This window comes from Peromyscus eremicus, chromosome 3 (assembly GCF_949786415.1).
Source record: "Peromyscus eremicus chromosome 3, PerEre_H2_v1, whole genome shotgun sequence".
In the NCBI taxonomy this organism is placed as follows: domain Eukaryota; kingdom Metazoa; phylum Chordata; class Mammalia; order Rodentia; family Cricetidae; genus Peromyscus; species Peromyscus eremicus.
In genome coordinates this window covers 138,579,515-138,598,009 of record NC_081418.1, presented here as the reverse complement: position 1 = coordinate 138,598,009, position 18,495 = coordinate 138,579,515, and the positions used below count along the sequence as shown (strand labels likewise).

General features: G+C 47.6%; 1 protein-coding gene across 1 annotated transcript; it reads left to right on the top strand.

Moving 5' to 3' along the window:
• The first annotated feature begins 3,315 nt into the window (after window positions 1-3,315).
• On the top strand, window positions 3,316-17,746 carry Itfg2 (integrin alpha FG-GAP repeat containing 2). The gene is made up of 12 exons (XM_059256921.1): window positions 3,316-3,464; window positions 9,930-10,025; window positions 11,342-11,383; window positions 11,533-11,701; window positions 13,349-13,488; window positions 13,917-14,065; window positions 14,459-14,556; window positions 14,646-14,699; window positions 14,866-14,957; window positions 16,141-16,258; window positions 17,326-17,499; window positions 17,591-17,746. The coding sequence occupies exons 1-12, from the start codon at window positions 3,369-3,371 to the stop codon at window positions 17,692-17,694; spliced, it is 1,332 nt and encodes a 443-aa protein (XP_059112904.1). The 5' UTR covers window positions 3,316-3,368; the 3' UTR covers window positions 17,695-17,746.
• The last annotated feature ends 749 nt before the right edge of the window (window positions 17,747-18,495 follow it).

Sequence of the window (18,495 nt, the reverse complement as noted above, 5' to 3'; positions counted from 1 at the left end):
GCAAGGGACATGCTCACATTAGAAAGTCCAGCAGCGCCGGGCGGTGGTGGCGCACGCCTTTAATCCCAGCACTCGGGAGGCAGAGCCAGGCGGATTTCTGTGAGTTCGAGGCCAGCCTGGGCTACCAAGTGAGTTCCAGGAGAGGCACAAAGCTACACAGAGAAACCCTGTCTCGAAAAACCAAAAAAAAAAAAAAAAAAAAAAAAAAAGAAAGTCCAGCAGCAACTGGTATTCTGGGCTATTAACTGGTAGTTCTCTGAGAATAAGTTCTGTAAATTATACTGCCTAAGTCTTTCCAGTCTCCAGCCTATGAAATGTCACTTCCCCTACATATCTTCCCTCTCCATCTGCACGCACATCGTTCACCACTAACCTCTTTAAAAAGGCACTTTTACCCCACCTGCACTATATACTGTTTTGTCCCTCCACTTTGAGAGGCTTCCTGTCCCATTCAGGCCGAAGATAAGAGTCCCTGTCATGGTGTCCCACAAGGCCTGATGCTTGGTGGACCTGTGGCACCGCCCAGAGAGCACCTCAAGTTGTGTGTCCCATTTCAATTTCAAGGACAAGAGTATGACAACAACACTAAGAACTAGAAAAATAAATATTCTTACAAGGAAATGATTGCTGGGAAAGGGATCCGGCTGCTTAGCTATGCAGGGCCCAGTCATGTTCCCGCTGTGATGAGCAGTGTATTCAAAGGATGTGGGTGTGCAGAGATCTGGGCTAGCGATGGTTCAGTGAGCAAATGCTTGCACAAGCATGAAGACCTGCTTTAAGCCCCCCAGCACCCATGTAAAAACTGGACATCATCATACATACCTGTAACCATGGATCTAGGTGGCACAATTCACTGGCCAGCCAGACAACCTGAAGTCGTAGCTCCAGATTAAGTGAGAAACCATGTCTCAAGAAGCAATTGGGAAAGACATTTCAAAATCAACCCCTGGCCTTCGTGTGTGTCCACATCGTCAAGCACACCCACACATACAAGTGCACAGACACATAACAATACTTAGTCACACCCTGTCTTTTAGGGACTTTCCTTTCTAACTTGATTTGGCTCTCTTGAGTGGCAGGAGATACAGCATGCAAGTTGTGAGTGACATGATGTGACCTTCATGATGATAACTGTACAAACAGCTGGACACTGCCACTGAAAATTCTAGAAGTCCAAATGATGAGGGAGATTATTGTGGAGTACTGGGTCAGGAGGTGATTTCAAGGAACTGGGTCAGACCAGGGTATACAGTGGGAGAAGTGGGCTGGTGCTCTTCTATTCTGTCCTGAGAATTTATTAATATGTTTATCTTATAATTTTATTCAGAAAGGAAATAGTAAAAGTACAACAAAGCATAAACTACTTATTATATTCTGGCATAAACACTTCAAAGTTGGTTTTGTTTTCTCCTTAAAACCTAATAGGGCCGGGCAGTGGTGGTGCACGCCTTTAATCCCAGCACTCGGGAGGCAGAGCCAGGCGGATCTCTGTGAGTTCGAGGCTAGCCTGGACTACCAAGTGAGTTCCAGGAAAGGCGCAAAGCTACACAGAGAAACCCTGTCTCGGGAAAAAAAACAAAACAAAAAACTAATAGGAAGTTTAGAGGTTGAACAGGATGGCAAGAGTAGACAGCAGGTGGGTGACCCTGCAGCCCCTCCGTGAGTAACAATGAGTTTGTAGCACCAGGCACACCTGTATGAACCAGACCTTCCAATGGATCTAGCCACCCCCACAGCTCACCACCCATAGGAGCTGGTAACGACTTACCGAGGAATGAATCTGCAGTCCCCAGTACTGATCCAGAGTGCTTCCTGTTTGCTTTTTCCCTTGGTATTTTCAGCTGTCAGATCCACTGAAACCAAACCCATCATTTTCCCTCTTCTAGGGTAGAAAGGTCTCACCCTCAGCCTTTCCCTCCTCCTTCAACATAGAAAGTAGGACCATCTCTCTGGTCCAACATACCCTAAGTGTGTCTTTGTTTCCCCTGAGAAACCATGTGTAAATCAGCCTGAACGTGCACATTTAAAACTTAAAAAATTGAGACAGCTTCGTGTGTTTCAGGCTGGCCTCAGACTGTATATGAAGATAACTCTGAACTTCTGATCTCCTGCCCCTACTTCCCGGGTGCCAGGAAGGTTGCTATTTTGTTGTTTTTGTTTTGTTTTTGAGACAGGGTCACTTGTAACCAAAGCTGGCATAGAGCCAGTTCAAGGCTGACTTTGAAATCTTGATCCTCCTGCCTACTCCTCCCACGGGCTGGAATTACAGGCAAGAACTACCACATCTAGCTTAGCATGCCTGTTGTCTTAATGAGACCCCTCAAAAGAATAGCAGGACCTGACTGAACAGGGGAAGTATCCAAAAGCAGCCAGTCATGAGAGTGAAGATCCCACCTAAACTAGAATAAGACCACTTGGAAGAGGCAGCTCTGTGCTGGTGGTGGGGGCTACACCGTACAGCCAATCCAGAATCCCAGTAGCCTTCACGTCCCTAGGAACTCCAACAGTGACAGAAAAGCTAGCTTTTTGGGTCAAACATCTTGGTTTGAGTCTCACAACTACCACTTTAGCTAAGTTACTCAATCTTGCTGAACATGTTTTCCTCATCTGAAGAAACAAAGTTTACATAGTTGTGTTGATCTTATTAAATACGTGAAGTATGCTTTGCAGTGGGTGTTTTTCACTGCTGCCTACAAAGTAAACAGCATAAAAATTGTTTTTCATTATAATCCAGGATATATATTTAAATATAAGCAACTGAGACAAAACTTTCACAAAATAATACTAGGTACTACTAGGATCTTTTTTTATTCATATTTTTAATTTTTTTGTGATGGCTGTCTTGTTGCATGTGATCTGTGCATCACGTGGGTGTCTGAGAAGCCAGAAGAGGGAGTCTGGCTTCCGATCCCCTGAAACTGGAATTACTGATGGGTGCGAGCGCCATATGGGGCTGAGAATCGATCTTGGGTCCTCTGCAAGGGCAGCAAGTGCTCTTAATTGCTGAGCTTTTTCTTTTCTGGCCTCTTAACTTTTTTTAATGTGGGTTGCAATCCACTACCCTGTGTTGACAACTCCTATTGGGTAATTTCATAAAAGAACTGTTGGGAAATATAAAACTGTTAATTATGACAGCTATTAATATGACCTGCTGATGCTTTGACTCCTCTATGAGTCAAGCCCCAGGGCTCAGGTCGGCTCGTGGCACGGAAGGCCCGCCTCCTCCCCTAAGGTTAGACGAAGAAAGCCGGAACTGGAGGCTCAGGCGGTGACGTAGACTTCCGGTTTGGTGGCCTTAACGGGCGCGCGGCTGTCGCGAGGACTCGGGGGTCGTTTGGCGCGGTGGCCCGGCACCTCTCAAGAGCGCCATGAGGTCGGTTAGCTACGTGCAGCGCGTGGCCCTGGACTTCAGCGGGAGCCTTTTCCCGCACGCCATCTGCCTCGGAGACGTCGATAACGACACAGTGAGTGCATGCGCACTGCAAATGACTGCATTTGGGCGGGGCGAGAGGTGGGAAGTGGCATGTGGTGCGCGTGCGCACTGGAGCCAACATGGCGTTTGAAAGAGAAAATCTTGATTGACAGTTCCAGTCCTTGAACAACACTGCTCGCGGCTTAACTGGGCTAGAACCTCTGGAATAGTTCTTTTTTATTTTTCAGTTTTAAAATTTACGTGTAGAATGTTTTGCCTGCATGTACGTCTATGTGCCACGTGTGTGCATTGCCGGTGGAGACCAGAAGAGGAACATTGAATGCCCTGGAAGTGGAGTTACAGACAACTATGAGCTGCCACGTGGGTGCTGGGAATTGAACCCTATTCCTCTGGAAGAGCAGCTAGTGTCTTAACCGCTGAGTCATCTCTCCAGCCATTTTTTATTTTTATTATTATTAATAATTGTAGTGGATAGTTGGTCCTCTTGCCCAGTTCAGTGACTTATCTTGTAAAGCAGTGGTCAGGTTTCCTGTATTATTGCTTCCCCAAGTCCAAATACCCTTTCAAATTCTTTAGCCTTCAAAGCCCAATTTGTTGTTTTGTTTTTGGAGACAGGGTTTCTCTGCAACAGCCCTGGTTATACTGGAAAGGCTTTGTAATTTGTAGAGCAGGTGGCCTTGAACTCACAGAGATCCACCTTCCTCTGCCCCTCAAGGGCCGAGATTAAACGCGTGCACCACCACTGCCCGGCACCCCAATTTTTTTTTTAACCTGTAAATTTCACGTAATAATATCGTGCTACCTATGACTTTGCCGCCGCCCCCCCCCCCCCCCCCCCCCCGGTCCTCTGTGCTACCAGGCTTGCGCACTTGCTGCTATTGCCCTTGGCTCCCGCACTGGAATCAACCGGTAGACTTCTCTGTTGCCGCCAGTCGGCCGCAGATACCCCACAGTCTTGATCACGTCGGGCTTATACTGTGCCTACCCAGAATAGACTCAGGTGTCTGGCGACTTTGTAGTGCTACTCCGTTGTTGAATTACAAAAGCAATTTCCACCAACTCTTTTCTTTCCTAGGCAGTTGTTCCTTTTTAGATTCAGCAGGTGAAACGCATCGTTTCACATCCTGGCATACAGTTAAAGAACTGGAACTGTTAGTGTTATCAGTATTAGCAGCCGTCCCAGTCCCAGTGTTATGTGTCCAGGATTCACCAGACCACATAGGAAATATTTCTTTTTTTTTTTTTTTTTAAAAGATTTATTTATTTATTATGTATACGGTGTTCTGTTTGCACATATCCCTGCAAGCCAGAAGAGGGCACCAGATCTCATTACAGATGGTTGTGAGCCACCATGTGGTTGCTGGGAATTGAACTCAGGACCTTTGGAAGAACAAGCAGTGCTCTTAACCTCTGAGCCATCTCTCCAGCCCCAGGAAATATTTCAAGAGGAAAGAAATGGGTCTGTACTGAACATGTTCAGATTTCATTTATTGACACCATTACCTAAACAGTACGGCATAGCAACTACAGCCCTAATGAAGGGAATGTTTTTGAGGAGTGCATTGTTGGGTTACTTTGTAGTCCTAACATCATAGTGTGTGCTTATACGAACCTGAATGTTATTTATCCTGACATATGGAGCCCACCGTTGACCAAACTATATGCAACATGGGTCTGTATTCATATAGCCCTCGAGATGATTTAAAGTATATGGTAGCAGCCTGAGGATGTAGCTACCAAACACTTGCCTAACCATGAACAAAGCCCTGAATTAAATTCTTGATACCACAGAAATCAATAAAAGAGTAAGAATTAAGTTGGGCATGATGGCACACTCCTTTAGTCCCAAAATTTGGGAGGCAGAGGCAGACTGAGTTCAAGGCCAGCCTGCTTGACACAGCAAGTTCCAGGACAGCCAGAGAAACCCTGTCTCCAAAAAAAAAAAAAAAAAAAAAGTAAAATGTCCAAGGGGTTATGTCCAAACAGTACTCTATGGTTACAGAGTTCCTGTAACCATGCCCCACAGATACAGAGGTTCAACTCTAATTTATGTGTCCTTATTTTTCTTACCTACATTGTGAGTGCCATTACTATAAATTCCATAAAGATGGAATTTGTGTGTGTGTGTGTGTATGTATGTATGTATGTATGTATGTATGTGAGCACCTGAAACCGAAGAAATGGTTGTGAGCTGACATGTGGATGCTGGGAACCAAAAGTGGTTTTCTGCAGGAGTAGCGAGTGCTCTAAACCACTAGGCCAATCTCTTCATCTCCCACACTCAATTTTAAAATTGTATTTACTTGCTTATTTGCACGTGTGAGTGACAGTGAGCGCACACACATGCCGCGCTGCACATACAGAAGTCAGAGGACAACTTGCACGAGTTAGTTCTCACATCTACCATATGGATGCTGCCCAGGTACCAAACTCAGGTTTTTGATATAAAATTGTTAGAAAAGGCAAGTGTGAAAAACAAAATCTTGTATGATGGAGGTGCTGGTTCCAGTGCTATTTAAAAAAAGACAAAGCAAATGTGATTGTTCCACAGCCAGCTGAAGAGCTCTGTGTGTTCTTGGGGGGGAGATGGAAGAAGTTGAAAAAGTTATCTGGTTAGCAAATGATCAGCTCTAGTACATGACTGTAGGTAAACATTGTTATAGTGGGAGTGTAGACCAGTGGTAGGGCACTTGTCTAGAATGTGTGAGGCCCTGCATTCCTTCCCCATTCCAAAAACGAACAAAGAAAGAGAAAACATCGCTGCTAAGCATGGTGGTCCACATCTGTAATTTCAGCACTCAGAAGGGAGAGAGGCAGGACATTAATGCAAGTCTGTGGCCACCCTGATCTGCATAGCAGATTCCAGGCCATCCAGGACTACATAGTGAAATGTTGTCTCAAAACTACCAACAAAACATGGTTTGTGTGCCGGGCAGTGGTGGTGCACACTTTTAATCCCAGCACTCAGGAGGCATGGGCAGATGGATCTCTGAGTTTGAAGCCAGCCTGGTCAGTCCTGAGTTCCAGGACAGTCAGGGATACACAGAGAAACCCTGTCTCAGGGGAAAAAAACAAAAAAACAAAAAACACATGGTTTGTGGTCCCCAAACATTTGGAGCTTTGGGAGTGGAGACAAAGATTGATTTCAAACTGATAAACCCTTAGCTTAAAGGTCTCTAAAGCTGATTTATTTCCTGCTGAGGTGGAGGGGAAGCCAGAACTAAAGCATGCTTTTGGACCGCCCACAGAAGCCTGGTTGGACGTGGCCCAGCAAGCCTTTGGGAGGCTGCAGCAGATCTCAGAGAGATTACACCTTCTCACTCAGCACGTGAACACGGTGGACCTTCCCTCTGGGGTCCTTTAGTGTCACCGTGTGACCTGGGAAGGCCAGAGCAAAGCTGTCAGAGCAGCAGATCTGATGAGAAGCATTCAAGGGCTAGAGAGCAGACAGCCACCCTGGAAACGTCTCTCCCACATGTTGCCTCCAGCTGCCTGAGTCACATCTGCTTGCTCAGTGTACTTACCGTGCTGTTTTATGATTCCTTTTCTGTGTCTGTGGCTCTGCAAAACAGAGGTCCTGCTCAACAAGGAGGCCGCCTGGAAACTGGGAGGAGGGCTGACTGAGCATTTTCTTTCATTTCTACTTTTTCTTTCTTTGATAAAGTCTCACAGTGTACCTACCCCAGGCTGGTCTGGAATTTGCAGTCCTCTCCTCCTTCCTCCACCTCTGGGCGCTAGGATTATAGGCATGCACACCATTGTAGGCTCCTCTCAGCCTTTGATACATGAAAAATGTAAGCAAGGACAGCAGATAAAGGCGCTTACCACCAAGTCTGGTGACCTGAGTTTGATCTCTAGGACCCACATGGTAGAAGGAGAGAGCTGATACTTACAAGTTGTCCTGTACACACACCACATGGCACATATATGTGTGTGCGTGGACACACACACACAGTAAATAAATGTCTGTAATTTTAAAAATATTTGTTTTGGAAGCACAAAGACAATTTTATTAGAACTTAAAAGAAAAACCTGGCAGGCACACTGTCAAACATCAGCAGCTGCCTGAGGTGGAGAAGGGAAAGGCCATGCATGCCATTTTGTCTGGAAACGAGGTCAGACACGTGACACACAAGCAACTGCATGGTGAGAGGGGAGCTTTAGAGAAAAATCGAGGAAGCCTGAAATGCCTTTTAAAAGCTCCAAGTGTTAGGGAAAGCATGCACAGAGAAGACAGAAAGGCAAGGAAATGTCGCACTTTTCTGAATAATCCAGAAAAGCAGGCAGACTTACAACCCTACATGGATATGGCTCGTAAGTTTCTGCCTTAAATTTTTTTTTTTTTGGTTTTTCGAGACAGGGTTTCTCTGTGTATCTTTGCGCCTTTCCTGGAACTCACTCTGTAGCCCAGGCTGGCCTCGAACTCACAGATATCTGCCTGGCTCTGCCTCCCGAGTGCTGGGATTAAAGGCGTGCACCACCACCGCCCGGCCTGCCTTAAAATTTTTAGGAAAAGTGTAATCAAGGTTGCAGAGGTGGCTTGGCTAAGAGTACTGGTGGCTCCTCCAGAGGGCCCCAGTTTTAGTCCCAGCACTCAAGGGCTCACAGCTGTCTGTGACTCCAGTCCCAGGGCCTCTGACAGCCTCTTCTGACCTCTGGGAACACCGGGCGTGCATATGGTGCACAGACGTACATTGCAGGCAAAACACCCACATACATAAAACAAAAATAAATCTTTTAGAGAGAGAGAGAAACCAGGTGTGGTGGGGTACACCTTTAATCCCGGCACTCAGGAGGCAGAAGCGGCCCATCTCTGTGAGTTCAAGGCCAGCCTGGTCTACAGAGTGAGTTCCATAACAACCAGGGCTACACAAAGAAACCCTGTCTCAAAAAACCAAAGAGAGTGAGAGACAGGAGTGAAAATGGCATCACAAAGATCATTGTTAAAATCCAGGAGCTGGCTCTGACCCCTTACACTATGAATCCACTCTCCATGGTGTCTGCAAAACTTCTCTCAGGTGCCTGGCTGTAATTGAGACCTCAGCTGTGCGGGTTTGTAAAAAAACAGAGTATATGCTTCTATAACCGGATACTCCCTTTTTTGTTTTTCTTTTTGTATAACTTTGCACAAAACTCCCATAACTATTAAAAATACATCTTTAAAAGTCAAATAATTATGTCAATCCCAGTTTGTCTCAAATTTTTTTTGGGGGGGGGCGGTCCTCAAATTGCTGGTCTCAAATTTTTGAGACAGGGTTTCTCTGTGTAGTTTTGGTGCCTTTCCTGGATCTCGCTCTGTAGACCAGGCTGGCCTCGAACTCACAGAGATCCGATCTGCCTGCCTCTGCCTCCCAAGTGCTGGGATCAAAGGCCTGAGCCACCACCACCCAGCCTGTTGTTGATCTCTTAAGAATCTAATTTCATGTTGTATTTTTGACCTCTGACAAAGTAGGAGGTCTGAAGTAATAGTCTTCCAAAGTTCACTATTGGACTGTTTTCAAAACATATCCCATTTGTAATGGACAAGTGAGAGAAGCCAAGGCCAGGCATTTGGACAGAGAGCTGTGCCGATAGATAGCTGACCTACCTGAATCACTGCTCTTGTATAGAGCCTTTCCTTTGCGCACACACGGAAGTGAGTTCTGGGAAACTATGGCTGCCTTGGTCCCAAAAGATGTGTTTGTTGTTGGGTTCCTTTTCCTTAACCTGTGCCAGGCAACTGCTCTGCTCCTGAGCCACCCCCAGCACCAAGGCAACCAGTGTCAGAAGATTTTTTTTCCCTGAAACATGTTCTTGCTGTGTAACCCAGGTTGCCTTGAACTTGCTATGGGTTTCTTGGCTTCAGTCTCCTGAGTGCTGGGATCACAGGCTGATCTACCACACCCCTCAGTGCCTTCTTTTTTAAAGGCAGTGTCCAGGCTGGCCTTAAATTTGCTATGTAACTTGAGAATGACCTCAACCTTCTGACACCGTGCCTTCAGCTCCCGTGCTGAGATGACTGGTGTGTGCCACGATGCCTGTTTTCTCTTGTAAATTTTGTTTTGTTTTTTGAGACACTATGTGGCCCTGAAGGTCCTGAAACAGTCTATAGACCAGACTGGCCTTGAACTCACAGTGATCCTCCTGCCTCTGCCTCTGCAGTACAGGGAGGGATCAAAGGGCATGCCACCCACCCAGCAACCATGCCTCATTTTTTGTGGTGCTTGGGGATAGGACCCAGAGCCTCAGACATTTTAGGCAAAGCACATTATCAACCCAGCTACACCTGCAGCCCAGCTACACCTGCAGCCCAGCTACACCTGCAGCCCAGCTACACCTGCAGCCCAGCTACACCTGCAGCCCAGCTACACCTGCAGCCCAGCTACACCTGCAGCCCAGCTACACCTGCAGCCCATCAAAGTTTTTTTCATGGTTTTTCCAAAACAAACTAAGCTGATAAGGGGTTGCTGAGGTTCAGGAGAATCCCTTCCTAACATTGCTCTCTCTCCATTTGCAGTTAAATGAACTGGTAGTGGGAGACACCAGTGGGAAACTGTCTGTGTATAAGAATGATGACAGCCGGCCATGGCTCACCTGCTCCTGCCAGGGAATGGTCAGTATTCATCTCTGCAGGGCTTGGGAAGGAGCTAGGGTGCCTTTGTGTTGGACTGCCAAGGAGTCCCACAAGGAATTCCCTAGCAACTCAGCCCAGTCACCGCTTCAGAGTTTGTTTGACGGTGGGAGGTGGGGGGTTAACCCCAGGAATTGCTCTCATCTGTCCCCCTTTCAAGTCTCCCACAAGACTTTATCTTAGTTTGCTTTCTGTTGCTGTGATAAAGGTCATATACAACTGAATCTCTATTTCATATTCTTGTGGCCTGCAGAACAAAAATAACTTGGGGAGGAAGGAGCTTATTTCAGCTTACAGTTTATAGTCTATCTTGAAGTCAGAAGTCAGGGCAGGATCTCAAGACAGGAACCTGGAATCACGAACTCAAGGAGAACATGGAGCTACTTACCTGCCTGCTTTCTTATACAACCCAGAACCACCTGCACAGGGCTGGGCCCTGCCACATCAGCCATTAATCAAGAAATTGCCTACAAGCAATCTAATGGAGGCATGTTCTCAATTAAGGTTTCTCTTCCCATATAACTCTAGCTTGTGTCAATTTGACAGAGAAAAAAAGGACAACTATATTGTCCTTTATGTTGTAAAATGAACTTTCTGTTTTATGGGGGCTGCCTAAGATTGTGTGATAGTATGCAGTGCAGTCATGCATGGGTTAACAGCAAGGACGCAGTCTGAGAAATGCATCATTAGGTGACCACCACAGCATTTATATAAGCTAAGACAGTCACTGCATTACCTTAGTTCTATGAGGTGGTGTCTTGCTTTGTAGCTCAGGCTGGCTTCAGACTTTCAGTCCTCCTGCCTCAGCCTCTTAATTGACACCCAACTATGTGATGGGATCTTATAGATACACCATAATATATGTGATGTGCTGTTGACTAAGATGTCCTTATATAGTATATGACTGTATAATAAAAAATGGGGATGATAATTGGAATAATCTAGAAGTATGAGAATCAATCTATTTTCCTATTTGGTGGGGTTTTTTTGGGGGGTGGGAGGCCTTATAAGACATGGTTTTGCTATATAGCCCTGGCTAGCTTGGAATTCATGACAGTTCTGCCTCAGCCTCCTGAGTGCTGGAAGGGTATAGGTGTGCACCACACAGCTAGATTTTTTTTTTTCCTTTTTACCTAAGTCTGAATTTTTATCTACTTGGGTCTTCATACTGCTGTATGAATAAACCAAACTATATAACTCAATGTGTTTATTAATAAAGACTATTACCCAAGCTTTTGGTGATTAGGAAGGAATGGTCTCTCTTGGTGCCCCCATCAGTCTGCCTTTCTTTCTTGCAGTTGACTTGCGTTGGCGTCGGAGATGTGTGTAATAAAGGAAAGGTAAGGACTCGGGGCATCTCGGGCTGGGGTGGAACTCCAAGTCCTCGCCTCCATTGTGACTCCCTGGGAAAGTCAGCTCTGGCCCTTGAGATCTGCTCATCAGCCTCCCTCCCCAACCTGTGCATCTCCCCTGTACCTCTCTCTTCCAGAACCTGGTGGTGGCAGTCAGTGCAGAGGGCTGGCTTCACTTATTTGACCTGACATCCACCAAGGCTCTGGATGCTTCTGGGCACCATGAAACTCTTGGAGAGGAGCAGCGTCCTGTCTTCAAGCAGCACATCCCGGCCAACACCAAGGTCATGCTGATCAGTGACATCGGTGAGCATGAGCAGCTAAGGAGGAGGGACCTAGGGTTGATGCTGAGGGACTGGGCTGAGGGAGAGAGCTGGGTCCATTTTGTACATTTGTTTTGTGTTTACTTTTTCTCTTTTTATTTTGTTTTACTTTATTTTCATTTGTTGTATGTTTGATGCAGTTACTGAGCTCCTGTTATGAGCTAGGAACTATTCTAGGCTCTAGTGAATAAAGCAAACAAAAATATCACACCATCTTAGATCTTACTAGGAAGAGACAGATAAATTTTATAAAAAAGTTAAATATTGAGGCTGGGAATTTGGCTCAGGATTAGAACACTTATCCAGTGTATACCAGGCCTGAGTTCAATCCCAGCCAAAAATCAGTCAATCAATACTATATTAGAAAGTAGTAAGTGCTGTGGATAAAATAAATCAGAGGGCCGAAGATACCAAGGTAGAGACAGCAGTTTTAGAGATTTTTTTTTTTTTTTTTTTTTAAAGATTTTATTTATTTATCATGTATACAGTGAGTGTTCAGCCTGCAGGCCAGAAGAGGGCACCATATCTCATTGTAGATGGTTGTGAGCCACCATGTGGTTGCTGGGAATTGAACTCAGGACCTCTGGAAGAACAGCCAGTGCTCTTAACCTCTGAGCCATCTCTCCAGCCCCAGTTTTAGAGATTTATTTGTATTTAATTATATATAGGTTTGTGTGGGGGTGTATGCACATAAGTGAAGGTCAAATCTCCTGTAGTTGGAGTTACAGGAAGTTGCGAACCACTTGGCATGGGTATTCTGAACGTAACTAGGGTCCTCTGGAAGAGCAGCAAGTACTCTTTTTTTTTTTTAAGATTTATTAATTTATTATGTATACAGTATTCTGCCTGCATGTGTCCCTGCAGGCCAGAAGAGGGCACCAGATCTCATTACAAGTGGTTGTGAGCCACCATGTGGTTGCTGGGAATTGAACTCAGGACCTCTGGAAGAGCAGCCAGTGCTCTTAACCTCTGAGCCATCTCTCCAGCCCCCTGCAGCAATACTCTTAACTGCTGAGTCAGACCCAAGAGGTAGCAATTTTAAATGGAGTTGTCAGGGATTTTTTTTTTATTTTCATTTTTATTTTTTTATTTTTTATTTTTTTTGGTTTTTCGAGACAGGGTTTCTCTGCAAAACAGTCCTAGCTGTCCTTGAACTTACTCTGTAGACCAGGCTGGCCTTGAACTCAGAGATCTGCCTGCCTCTGCCTCCTGAGTGCTAGGATTAAAGGCCTGCGTCACCACCACCCAGTATCAGGGTCATTCTTGCTGGAAGGTGGCGTTTGGTGAAGAGCTGGAAGTGGCAGGAGAGTAAGCTGTAGAGCCATGGGGCTGCTGACTGACCAGAAGCTGTCTAGGTAGTAGGTGTGGGATGGGTCAAGGTGCTATGCCATGGATATAGGAAGCAGAGAGCAGAGATGACGGGCCCTGTGTGGCATTTGAGTGAGAAACTGCATGGGCACAAGGCCAAGCAGGGATGGGCAATAACCACAGGATGTGGTAAATGGCCCCGAAGACCGACGTGAACTGCACTCAACTGAAAGTGCCGGGAATGTCGGCTGTGGGAAGGTAGCCATGGCCCAAGCTGACCAGTTCAGGCTTGGCTCCACATCCATTGTTTCTGTGCCTACAGATGGAGATGGGTGGTACGAGTTGGTGGTAGGATACACAGACCGTGTGGTACGGGCCTTCCGCTGGGAAGAGATGGCCGAGGGGCCTGAACACCTGACAGGGCAGCTGGTGTCCCTCAAGAAGTGGATGCTGGAGGGTCAGGTGAGAAGCAGAGCTTGGGGACCTAAGAGCCCCAGTGAACAGGAAAGGCCCCCCAGAAGAGGCCTGTAGAAAGTGGAGCCCATCTGGGAGGAAAGGAAAATGTCCTTGCTGAGAGAGATCCAGGTCATTTCCAGGGAAGGTCCCAGTGGAGTTCTAGTAACAGGTAGAGAGTGCAAAGAATGGTGCAGAATTCGGTGTGTGAAGGTGTGGTGGGGGCCAGGTCTGGAGCCGGTGGGCTCACAGCAGAAGGCAGTGGTCTGTGGAGGGGATGGTGCCAGACAAGACTCATGAACCTTAGAACTCCTCCTGCCCCCCTCAAACTGGAGGGTAATTCTCAGAAGCCCTGCCCTTGTCTCCCCTGGTTCTGGTGACAGAGTCTCCCTTCCTTCCTGATCTGGCCCCCATTAAGACTCTGCTCCTTGGTGCAGGTAGACAGTCTCTCTGTGACCCCGGGGCCTCTGGGTGTGCCTGAGCTGGTTGTATCGCAGCCAGGGTGTGCTTATGCAGTTCTACTATGTACCTGGAACAAGGACACTGGCTCCCCTCCTGCCTCTGAGGAGGCCACAGGAGACAGTAGGTAAGGGGGTGGGGTGGTGGGTGCATCCAAGTAGGGACAGGGTGACATGGTGGTGAGGCAGGTCTGCAGGCGCCAGGGCTCCATCTTCTAAGCTGCAGCCCAAGCACTTGACCCCATTAGAGAAGACTGTCTAGGACCGGGAGTCCTGGGCTTTATTAACCTTACAGCATCTGAGCACCGTGAACCGGTCTTTGTGGAGATTCCAGTCATTGGATTCTGGACTCAGGACTCCCGCCTGGCAGCCCCATCACCTTCCTTCCATCTGCTGCATGAGTCAGAGAGGATCAGAGGCGGGCTTCCGAAATGGAAGCTCCTGCAGTGGTGGTGGATATAAAGGGCCTAGAGAACTCAGCTGCCTTGGCCTCCCAGTGACCCAGTCTCCTTTACCCACAGGGAAACCCCGGCTGCTCGAGACATAGTGGTGCACCAGACGTCTGGCCGGATCCACAACAAGAACGTCTCCACTCACCTGATTGGCAACATCAAACAAGGTAAGGGAGGAAGGAGCTGAAGAACAAGGCAGTTCTGGGAGAAAGGAGACCCAGGGCTCTGCCCTCATTCCTTCTCCATCGCCCCACAGGTCATACCCCTGAAACTGGTAACTCAGGCCTCTTTGCCCTGTGCACCCTAGATGGTGAGTAGTCCTGGGCTGGGTGAGGTGGGTGTCTGCCTAAGGGGGACTGCTCAAAGGGCCAGCACACACACACATACTTACACCACCACCACCACCCCCACACACACACACGTACACAGCCCACACACGTACACAGCCCACACACGCACCACCTCTCTTCCTGCAGGGACGCTAAAGCTGATGCAAGAAGCAGATAAGCTGCTGTGGTCTGTACAGGTGGATCACCAGCTCTTTGCCCTGGAGAAGCTGGATGTCACGGTGAGTGGACTTTTTCCCTTTTTGAGATTCATTCACTTATTTACTTTTATGTGTATAGATGTTTGCCTGTATATATGTGTGTGTGCCACATGCGTGCCTGGTGACCACAGAGGCCAGAAAAGGGCATCCGATCCCCTAGAACTGCAATTAGAGATGGTTGTTAGCCACTTTGTAGGTGCTGGGAATCAAACCCAGGTGCTCCAGAAGGGAACCAGTGTTCTTAATTGCTGAGCCATCATTCCAGCCCCACAAGGAGACATTTAAATGCAGCCGTTCTCACATCCTAGTCAACAGTAAGCCTTTATCTTAGACCTGAAATAAGTGTGTCCCTCTGTTTACACTCAAGTATGCCCTTATAGCACAGACTTTAATACTTCTCTATGAGGCTATTAGAAAATCATCCTTATGGGCCGGGCGGTGGTGGCGCACGCCTTTAATCCCAGCACTCGGGAGGCAGAGCCAGGCGGATCTCTGTGAGTTCGAGGCCAGCCTGGGCTACCAAGTGAGTTCCAGGAAAGGCGCAAAGCTACACAGAGAAACCCTGTCTCGAAAAAACCAAAAAAAAAAAAAAAAAAAGAAAATCATCCTTATGCCTTTCAGCCAATATAATAGCCCTAAAGAAAGCAGGCTATAGGTCTAGAAGTGGGCTATTAGTCATGAATATAGCTGTATCTTGTGGGGTTTTCTTCTTGTCTATGAGTCTATTTGTTATCACGGTAGCCCTCAATTGACAGATGGAACTACTTTGGTCACACTACCATGGTACGTGCTGGATGGCTTTGACTAGTAGAACAGACCCCCCTGTCTGTGACCCTGGGCAAGTGGCTTTATCCCTCTAAGAAGAAATTTCCCAGTATAAAACTGAGAATAATGTCTGCATCATAGTGTTGCTTTGAACGTTAGCAAAGTAGATTACTGAGTGCCCTGTTGAGCACTTGGCGCATGGAAGAGAAACCCCAGTTTACAGTTCGCCACCCAGAGTCCAGCTCCAGGTCCTTCCTATCTCACTGCCCCACCCCAGCATCAGATCTTCTGTTCTTTTCCAACACAGGATCTTGCTATGTGCTGTGGAGCTCAGGCTGGCCTCTGCCTCCCAAACCCTGAAATGACAGGTGTGTGCCACTACATCTGACTAGGAATTAGCCGCTGACCCTTCTGGCACCCTGTCTTTGACCTTTTTCAGGGCAATGGGCTTGAGGAGGTGGTGGCATGTGCCTGGGATGGGCAGACATATATCATCGATCACAACCGCACCGTGGTCCGCTTCCAAGTGGATGAAAATATCCGAGCCTTCTGTGCAGGTGGGACAGCGGCCTCTAAGCTCAGCTACTCAAGCTTAGTAAATGTGCTGGCAAGTGACTGACTGTTCCCATTCAGTGTAGCCCGATAGACATCTTCATACACGAATGGCTTCCTTCGCTTTCATTGGTGGGTGATGGGTATCCCGCTGCCATCTTGACTGGTTGTTTTTCAATTTGGAAGGGAAATTTTATTTGTTTTTATGTGTCTGAGTGTTTGCCTGAGTGTATGTCTATGTACCATGCCTGTGCAGTGCCCACAGAAGCCAGAAGAGGGCATCATGTCCCCAGGGCTGGCTTTACAGACAGTTGGGTGTTAGGAATTGAACCTGGTCTTCCGAAAGAGGAGCCAGTGTACTGAGCTGTCTCGCCAGCCCCATCGTGGCAGTTTGGAATGAGACGTAAAGCACAGTGAGAGCTCCATCTCAAAATCTGTAAAAATGGGATGACTGTGGGAGGGTGTTTCCAGCTGAACACGCCAGGCTGAAGAAAATGCTTCAGAGTAATCTCTGTAATCCTGAAGTGGGGACTTTGGAAAGCTGTGGTAGCTATTTGGGTGACAGGGATATATCTGGCTACTAAAATGACAATGGGCTGACAGTATAGCTTGGTGGTAGAGCCTTGGCTGGCATGTACAAAGCTGTGGGCTCAGTCTCCAGGACCCCAAAATAAATGGAAGGAGCTGGAAAACACCCCAGAGACCTGAAAGATTGCTGTGTGCTTTGGAAGAAAGAAACAGGCCAAGACAAGCCTTTCTCTCCAGCTGCCTTGTTAACCTGCCCCTTGCATTGGCAGGGCTGTCTCTCTTACTCCAGACTATCACTGAGATGAGAAGACCTACAAATACATCTTTTGGGGTGCTGTGTCTTTTCCATGTCTAGAATGCATTATATGTTTTACCATTTTATGTATTATACTGAGTTCTTCACAGAGAAGAAATAGGAAAAGGCTTTTGTTGATTGGTATTTGTGGAGGGTTAATACTGCTGCCTCTGATGTCTTCTTGTCCTTGGCCTCCTCCCGACACCAGGACTAAGTCTTGACCTTTGTCTTCTTGCCCCCATCTCCCAGGCCAATATGCCTGCAAAGATGGCCGCAACAGCCCCTGCTTGGTATATGTCACTTTCAATCAGAAGATCTACGTGTACTGGGATGTGCAGCTGGAGCGGATGGAGTCCACTAATCTGTTGAAGCTGCTGGAGGCTGAGCCTGAGTACCACAGCCTGCTGCAGGAGCTGGGTGTGGGTGAGTGTCAACAGAGCCAGTACCCTGCACCCGCAGGCCCCCTGCACCCGGAGGCCCTACAGCCTCTCACCAGTCTCTTCTTGGCCTTCAGATCCTGATGACCTCCCTGCGGTCTGTACCCTGCTTCAGCAGACTCTCTACCACCCGGACCAGCCACCACAGTGCACCCCCTCAGGCTGCCAGGACCCCACCTAGCTGGGCTTGGCCAGTTAGCTGGTGAGGGATCCTTGATCTTGGCAGGATGGGGAGCGTACGTGACTCTCGGCATGGAAGGATGGCGGCACCCCTGAGAGCCTTTGATGAATGCCCCGTGGTCACCACCTGGACCCAGGCTTGTAAATCACCCAGGCCCTTGTGCTTCCCTCCTCCTGTCCTTACTCTGGTTGCGAAAAACAGACTCGTTTGTGAGAAAAGGCAGCAAACCTTTTCCATGGTGCCAACACCTGAAAGGACACCCGGCTTCAGGCCTGAGGGACTAGGGGAGCAGCGGAGGTGAGCCCCGCCCCTCCTGCTCCCGCTGAGTGCCGACTCTCACAGCTTAGCTCCAGGCAGCTGACAGCAGTAATTACTACAGGAATGGCAGTGTTTGTTTAAGGGCATCTTTCAGGACATGTTCCTGTCTCATCTTCCTGTGTTCTTCCAGTTGTTGAAGCAACTAGGTCAGGGCTTTCTCATTTTGTCATTATCTCTCTGTCTCTCTCTTTCTGATTTTGGTGGTGATGGTGGTTGGTTGGTTTTTGTTTGTTTGTTTTTTTGTTTTGTTTGTGTGTATGTGTCTGTTCAGAAGTGGAGCCCAGGGCCTTGCACATGCTAGCCAAGCACTTTGCTATTCAGCTGCACCTTGGCCCTGCCATATTCTAAAGTTTTGGTTTGGTTGGTTTTTTTTTTTTGGTTTTTTGAGACAGGGTTTCTCGGTGAAACAGTCCTGGCTATCCTGGAACTCTGTAGACCAGGCTGGCCTCGAACTCACCGAGATCCGCCTGGCTCTGCCTCCCG